This window comes from Austrofundulus limnaeus, unplaced genomic scaffold (assembly GCF_001266775.1).
Source record: "Austrofundulus limnaeus strain Quisiro unplaced genomic scaffold, Austrofundulus_limnaeus-1.0 Scaffold568, whole genome shotgun sequence".
Lineage (NCBI taxonomy): Eukaryota > Metazoa > Chordata > Actinopteri > Cyprinodontiformes > Rivulidae > Austrofundulus > Austrofundulus limnaeus.
In genome coordinates, this window is record NW_013952970.1 from 184,911 (window position 1) to 193,145 (window position 8,235).

Below are 8,235 nucleotides of genomic sequence, written 5' to 3' on the forward strand. Positions count from 1 at the left end.
TTTAACCTTTAATCGTGGACTGATTTAACCTTTAATCGTGGACTGATTTAACCTTTAATCGTGGACTGATTTAACCTTTAATCGTGGACTGATTTAACCTTTAATCCTGGACTGATTTAACCTTTAATCCTGGACTGATTTAACCTTTAATCCTGGACTGACTTGAACTCTAATCGTGGACTGATTTAACCTTTAATTCTGGACTGATTTAATCTTGATTTTGGACTGATTTAACCTTTAATCCCGGACTGATTTAACCTTTAATCCTGGACTGATTTAATCTTGATTTTGGACTGATTTAATCTTGATTTTGGACTGATTTAACCTTTAATCCTGGACTGATTTAACCTTTAATCCTGGACTGATTTAACCTTTAATCATGGACTGATTTAACCTTTAATCCTGGACTGACTTGAACTCTAATCATGGACTGATTTAGCCTTTAATCTTGGACTGATTTAACCTTTAATTCTGGACTGATTTAATCTTGATTTTGGACTGATTTAACCTTTAATCCTGGACTGATTTAACCTTTAATTCTGGACTGATTTAATCTTGATTTTGGACTGATTTAACCTTTAATCCCGGACTGATTTAACCTTTAATCCTGGACTGATTTAATCTTGATTTTGGACTGATTTAACCTTTAATCCCGGACTGATTTAACCTTTAATCCTGGACTGATTTAATCTTGATTTTTGGACTGATTTAACCTTTAATCCCGGACTGATTTAACCTTTAATCGTGGACTGATTCAACCTTTAATCTGAAAATACTCAGCTTGTAAATACAGCCTGATTCCACGGTAAACAGGACACATTTCAGTCCCAGTCATTAAGCCATAATTTATTTTATATTTTTCCTGTAGTTCCCTGATGTATGCAATGGTTCAGCCTCTCTCTGTGTAATCCATCCCTGAGCTGATGTACTTTTCAATCATTTATTAGAATACATAATATTTAATGATCTGTTCTTCATACACAGACATAAGAATACTATAACTTTTCTGCTATTTTTATAGTGTATTTTTGGAGAAACAAACTGTCTTCTATACATTGTTTTAATAATTTAAGCACATATGTTACAGCTCGTAAGACACGACAGATGGATGCATCTTGATTTAATCCTAAAACTGCATTGATTCATGGTTGTTTCACTGATTCAGTCAGTGTGTAAATTTCTTTTTCTTTTTTTCATGCAAAGCATTGAAAACTTTGTCCATAAGCAGTGTTKACACTTAAAGCTGTGGTAGAGCCTCTCTACTCTCTTTATAGGACATGTTTCAGGAACAAACATAAGAAAAGACTTGACTCCACTGTTTGCATTGATGCACTGACTGTGCGTGTGTGTACTGATTAACTCTCTGTGGTTAATGACTCCTCTGGACACATCAGTCCCACAGTATCTCTCACTCTGTTGTGTTTTTAACTGCCTGTTCTTTTTGTTTTTCATGCAGATAATGGCAGAAATTCATGAACATAAAATCAAAATATATGACTTTCCAGAGACGGATGATGAAGAGGAGATGAAGGTGATCAGAAAAATCAAGGTCAGCTTGTCTAAATGCATCCTGTGTGACAAACTGCAGTTTTTAGTTGTGTGTAAATCTACAGTCTGGAGTTTATATTTCCAGCTGTTCACAACAAGACAACTCTTCTCTGCAGGATCGTTTACCCCTGGCTGTCGTCGGTAGTAACACCATCATTGAGGTGAACGGAAAGCGAGTTCGTGGAAGGCAGTACCCATGGGGTGTGGCCGAAGGTGAGAGTCTGCTACGGTGTGTGCTCACCTGTACAGGTTTCTAAAGAAAGGACTGCTACCAGAGTGCAGGAAATAGACATTTAAGGTTCTTGTTGGAGTTCAGGTTTGTAGAAACACAATTGTTGATTTTTTTTTAAATTTACAGTTACCACACTGCAAAAAATGTCCACCTAACCAAGTTTTAAAAYCTTATATCAGTCAAAAAGTCTTTTTGATCTTGCTTTGAGACTGATTTACTAAACAAGAACTGATTGTGTAAGAATAATCATCTTGTTTTCAGAATGTGTAAGATTATTTGTCTTGTTAGTCTGAAAATTTGACTCAAATTAACAAGACAAACAAGCTTACACATTCTGAAAACAAGATGATTATTCTTACACAATCAGTTCCTGTTTAGTAAATCAGTCTCAAAACAAGATCAAAGACTTTTTGGCTGATATAAGGTTTTAAAACTTGGTGAAATGGACAGTTTTTGCAGTGCAAAGCTTGAATGACTTCTTTCAGATGTTGTAGTAGGAACACTACGGATGCAGTCATGAAGAAAGTTTAGAGTTATGGGCCAAACAATTCTCAAATAGAAATTTCCTCTGTTTCTAAAAGTTTAAAATTTTTGAAGAATTGCTTTATTTACAAAAAGTAATCGTTATTTGACCAACTTTGTAGAATTCCTCTACAGAGGAACCAGCACTTAAAGAACCAACACTGGAAGACCAAATTATAAGGACCAAAAGAAGAGAACCAGTTCTTTTGGATGGACACAGAAGGACCAGTTCTTCAAGTCTGGCACCAGAGGACCAGTTCTTCAAAATCAATTCTTTTGGATGGACGTAGAAGGACCAGTTCTTCAAAACAGACAGGCCAAGGATAAACAGTTCTTAAGGGGCAACTTCAGGACTGACAATGGATTACACGATCTTTAGGACCAACACAGGAGGACCATTAAGTCTGGCACCAGAGGACCAGTTCTTGAGGATCAACAGAAGAGAACCATTGGTTAAGGAGCAAATCTTTTAGACTGTTAACTGAACTTTTCATGGCCTCGAAAGTGAGATATAAGATTTTAGAAATAAAACTTAATGAGCCAATAAAACTGTTTATAATTGAAGGAGGGGGTCTGCAAATGTTTCAAGTTAATTAACTTACTTTAGTGATCCTGTGGTTCAATGCTTTGTTAAACTAACCACAAAGTTGTTGTTTGYGCCATCTTTAATATTCCCTCTGTGATAAATCTGTTAGTTGGTCAGATCTTGTGGTCGCTTTTGGATGCCATCAGCTCATTATCATTTTCAGTTCCCCACGAGGACCGGCGGTCCTCTGGGAGGGAGTTTTGGAATACCACAAATGTTTTCTTGGCTCCGTGTCAGCAAAATATTTGGCCCGGGCAGGGAGAGGACAGAGGAGGAGGGCGAGGGCCCTGAGAAGCTGAACCTCAGAGGACTGTGGTGAGCCTCTCTGTGGGGGGACACGTGATCTACTGTACGTCTACAAGGAGGAGGACCTGTTTGCAGCGGTCTGCAATCTTTGGCTCTGGAGTCTCATGTGGTGGCTCTCCAGTGACTCCTCTGTTTAACTTCATTATTTTCCAGACATGATGAAAGTTAATGCTTTTTTTTTCTAAATGGGCACTTTATCTTGAAGAGGGGGTATTATGTAAAATCAWTTTTTTGATCTTTTGCTTTTTCTTCCAGTGGACAATGGAGAACACTGTGATTTCATGATCCTTCGTAACATGTTGATCAGGTGAGAGGTTCTAATAAAGGTTCATGATTCAAGAAAACACCTGAGAAGATCCATCAGTCTGAATAATAAACTCATACACGACGGCTGTATGTTTCACTTCTCCAGGAACCACATGCAGGATCTGAAAGACGTCACAAACAACGTTCATTATGAGAACTACCGCAGCAGGAAGCTGGCGGCGGTCACCTGTAACGGTGTGGACAACAACCAGAACAAGGGTCTGCTCACAAAGTGAGTCTGAACACAGTCTGTAAGCCAGACCACCGCTGCCCCTCTAACATTTCAGTCCTGCTTCCAGTAGGGCTCTCTGTACTACAGAGGTCGGGTTTTTGTCTGTGTGGGCGGAGTTTGTCCTGATCAGTATTGTTAGCATGTTAGCAACATTTTAGCATGGTTCATGTTAGCATGGTTCATGTCAGCATGGTTCCTGTTAGCATGGTACATGTTTGCATGGCTCCTGTTAGCATGGTTCCTTTTTGCACGGTTCCTGTTAGCATGGTACATGTTTGCATGGTTCCTGTTAGCATGGTTCATGTTTACATGGCTCCTGCTAGCATGGTTCCTGTTAGCATGGTACATGTTTGCATGGCTCCTGCTAGCATGGTTCCTGTTAGCATGGTACATGTTTGCATGGCTCCTGTTAGCATGGTTCCTGTTAGCATGGTACATGTTTGCATGGTTCCTGTTAGCATGGTTCCTGTTAGCATGGTTCCTGTTTGCACGGTTCCTGTTAGCATGTTTCATGTCAGCATAGTTCCTGTTTGCATGGTTCCTGTTAACATGGTTTCTCTTTCATGTTAGCATGGTTAATGTTAGCATGGTTCCTGTTAGCATGTTTCTTGTTTGCATCGTTCCTGTTTGCATGGTTCATGTTAACATGGTTTATGTTAACATGGTTCATGTTAACATGGTTCGTGTTAGCATGGTTTGTGTTTGCATGGTTCCTGTTAGCATGGTTTCTGTTAGCATGTTTCATGTTGGCATCGTTCCTGTTTGCATGGTTCATGTTAACATGGTTCATGTTAGCATAGTTCATGATAGCATGGTTCATATTAGCATGGTTCCTGTTAACATGGTTCCGGTTAGCATGGTTCATGTTAGCATGGTTCATGTTTGCATGGTTCTTGTTAGCATGGTTCCTGTTAGCATGGTTCATGTTAGTATGGTCCATGTTAACATGGTTCATGTTTGCATGGTCACTGTTAACCATGGTTCCTGTTTGCACGGTACATGTTAGCATGGTTCATGTTAGCATGRTTCCTTTTTGAATGGTTCCTGTTAGCATGGTTCTTGTTAGCGTTGGTCCTGTTAACATGGTTCCTGTTTGCGTGGTTCCTTTAATGGTTCATGTTAACATGGTTCCTGTTTGCATGGTTGCTGTTAGCATGGTTCATGTTAGCATGGTTCATGTTAGCATGATTCATGTTAGCATGGTTCATGTTTGCATGGTTCATGCTAGCATGGTTTATGTTAGCATGGTTCATGTTAGCATGGTTCCTGTTAGCATGGTTCATGTTAGCATGGTTCATGTTAGCATGGTTCCTTTTTGAATGGTTGCTGTAAGCATGGTTCATGTTTGCATGGTTCATGTTAGTATTGGTCCGGCTAGCATGTTTTCAGTTAGCATTTGTCCTGTTAGCATGGTTCATGTCAGCATGGTTCCTGTTAGCATGGTTCCTGTTAGCATGGTTCATGTCAGCATGGTTCCTGTTAGCATTGGTCCTGTTAGCATGGTTCATGTCAGCATGTTTCATGGTAGCATGGTTTCAGTTAGCATTGGTCCTGTTAGCATGGTTTATGGTAGCATGGTTCCTGTTAGCATGGTTCATGTCAGCATGCTAAGTGTTTGTACGTTTCTTTGTTTTCAGGTCGGAGCCAGCGGATGACATGTAAGTTTTGAAGTGTTCCCTCTCTCCGTCACGTCTTCTCTCTGCTTTCAGTCTTTACAGAATGCACATCAACCTGTGCCTTCCATGGCCTTGATGTTTTCACCAGTTCGGTCCTCCACTGTTGAATATACAAGGAATGAAATAATTACTTCTCCAAAGATTTGGATTTAATTTTGTTGTTTAKTTTGTCCTACAGCTCTTGTAACCTAACCTCTTTCACCTCTTGCTSCAAATTTTCTTTCCTCCCTCTCTTGTGGATGAAACCTTCAGAATGTGGTCTGATCTTGGGGTACAGAACTCTAAGTAGTTGTTTATTGATAACGTTTTGCCTCGGATAGATTTGCTCTTCCATCGCATCATTTTTTCAAATATTTGCAAATACGCAGTTTCACAGTAATTTCCCTTCTTTCGTCTCCTGCCTGATGACTCTGACCTGGACTCATTGTTTTTGTTKACGTCAAAGCTACATGGTTACACTTGAACCCTAATCAGTTTTATCTACTCAAAACCCTTAAACTGGATCAGGAGTTTCTGGGAACAGGTTATTGGGGAGAATATCTGGGATGAGCTGTGGTCATGTATGTTGACAGGGGTACATAAATCATTGGCTGTACCTGGCTGATGTACAAGGATGCAGGTGGTTGTTGGGGCTCTCCAATCAGTTTAAAYGATAACTTAATCTGCTGTAGTCATTTATGTAACTTGACCGAACCATGACACCAGGGAAAAGGATAAAACTGATTCAATAAAAGCATGCTAAAACATGGTTATTTTGGTCAATATTACCTTATCAAAAGACCTTTAATTAAAGTAACTTCATGCTTGTGGGGTTTTCTTCTAAAATCAATAATCATATCTTTTGTCTTATCAATGTAAAGTAGGAGAAAAGACCATCATYATCACACCATCGAACAAGTCATCAGTCACCTGTCCATGACCACTTTCATTGTCTTTAAGCAGACTGACAATAACAGAATCATCTGCATACTTTATAATGAACCTGTTGTCATGTTTGCTCTGACAGTGTACAGAATAAAAAGTAGAGGTGACGGTACACATCCTTGAGGTGACCCAGTGGAAGARTGCTTAAAGTCAGAGAGACACTGTGTCCTGTTACTTAAAAAAATCCAGGATCCAGCCCACCAGACTGTTACACAAATTAAACTGTTCCACAAGTCTCTTGATTAATAAATGAGGTTGGRCTGTATTAAAAGCTGAGGAAAAATCACGTGTCCCATTAAAGTCGAGGTGTTTAAGAAGCAGGTTTAGCAAAGTGAGAGTTGCATCCTCAGAAGATTACTCCACTTTACAACTGTTGGTTAGATGAATTAACTTCCTTCTATCTCAGATTAAGTGTTTTAATGTTTTTTATACAGCTGTGTCCAAATTCAGAGGCTGGGTCCTTCAAAAGAACCGGCCGGTCTAGGTGGGCCGGGTCCTTGTAGTCCGTGAAGACCAGAAAAATARTGGCTGTGAGTTTTGGACGGTCTAGCCTTGTGCTTTATTCCCACCCTTACCCTGTCTCCAGGAGTCCTATTGGTCAGATGGAGGAGGAGCGACGGGAACACCTGGCCAAGATGAAGAAGATGGAACAGGAAATGGAGCAAGTCTTTGAGATGAAGGTCAAAGAGAAGCTCCAGAAGCTCCGAGACTCTGAGGCTGAGGTACAGTGGGCTCRGGATCTTCCTGCTGGTCTCTGAGTGTCCCCAGCTGACCCTGACTCGTGTCTCTGTCTCCATGTCCTTTTAGCTCCAGAGACGTCATGAACAGATGAAGAACAACCTGGAGCTTCAGCTCAGAGAGCTGGAGGAGAAACGCCGTCAGTTTGAGGACGAGAAGACCAACTGGGAAGCACAGCAGAAGATCCTGGAGGCGTCCAGGTGAGCCCTTCAGAGGATTCATTATTTAGTGTCNCATCCAACCAACCATCTATCATCCATCCATTATCCAACTATCCATAATCCATCCATCCACCCATCTTCCAACCAACCATCTATCGTCCATCCATCATACAACTAACCCTAATCCATCCATCCATCCATCATCCAACTAACCATAATCCATCCATCTATCATCCAACCAACCATCTATCATCATCCATCCATTCATCATCCAACCATCTATCATTATCCATCATCCAACCAACCATCTATCATCATCCATCCTTCCATCATCCAACCATCTATCATCATCCATCATCCAACCAACCATCTATCATCATCCGACCAACCATATATCATCCATCCATCATCCATCCATCCATCATCCAACCAACCATCTTTCATCTTCCATCATCCAACCAACCATCTATCCATCATCCAACCATTATCCAACCAACCATCTATCATCATCATCATCCAACCATCCATCCATCCATCATCCAACCAACCATCTGTCATCATCCATCATCCAACTCACCATAATCCATCCATCTATCCATCATCCAACCAACCATATATCATCCATCCATCCGTCATCCAATCAACCGTCTATCATCATCATCCAACCAACCATCCATCCATCATCCAACCAACCATCTATCATCATCCATCATCCAACCATCCATCCATCATCCAACCATCATCCAACCAACCATCTATCATCATCATCCAACCAACCATCCATCCATCATCCAACCAACCATCATCATCTATCATCCAACTAACCATAATCCATCCATCTATCCATCATCCAACCAACCATATATCATCCATCCATCCATCCATCATCCAACCAACCATCTATCGTCATCCATCATCCAACCAACCATCCATCATCCCTTATCCAACCATCATCCAACCAACCATCCATCCATCATCCAACCAACCATCTTATCATCATCCAT

General features: G+C 40.5%; 1 protein-coding gene across 1 annotated transcript in view; it reads left to right on the forward strand.

Moving 5' to 3' along the window:
- LOC106530856 (septin-7) overlaps window positions 1–7,270 on the forward strand; it is a gene marked incomplete at its 3' end in the record, with an annotated part of 78,921 nt that extends 71,651 nt beyond the window's left edge. The window contains 7 exon segments of the mRNA XM_014026565.1: window positions 1,457–1,549; window positions 1,665–1,761; window positions 3,450–3,501; window positions 3,607–3,732; window positions 5,370–5,390; window positions 6,919–7,054; window positions 7,140–7,270. Coding sequence (XP_013882019.1) covers window positions 1,457–1,549; window positions 1,665–1,761; window positions 3,450–3,501; window positions 3,607–3,732; window positions 5,370–5,390; window positions 6,919–7,054; window positions 7,140–7,270 — 656 coding nt within the window.
- Window positions 7,271–8,235: the final 965 nt, after the last annotated feature.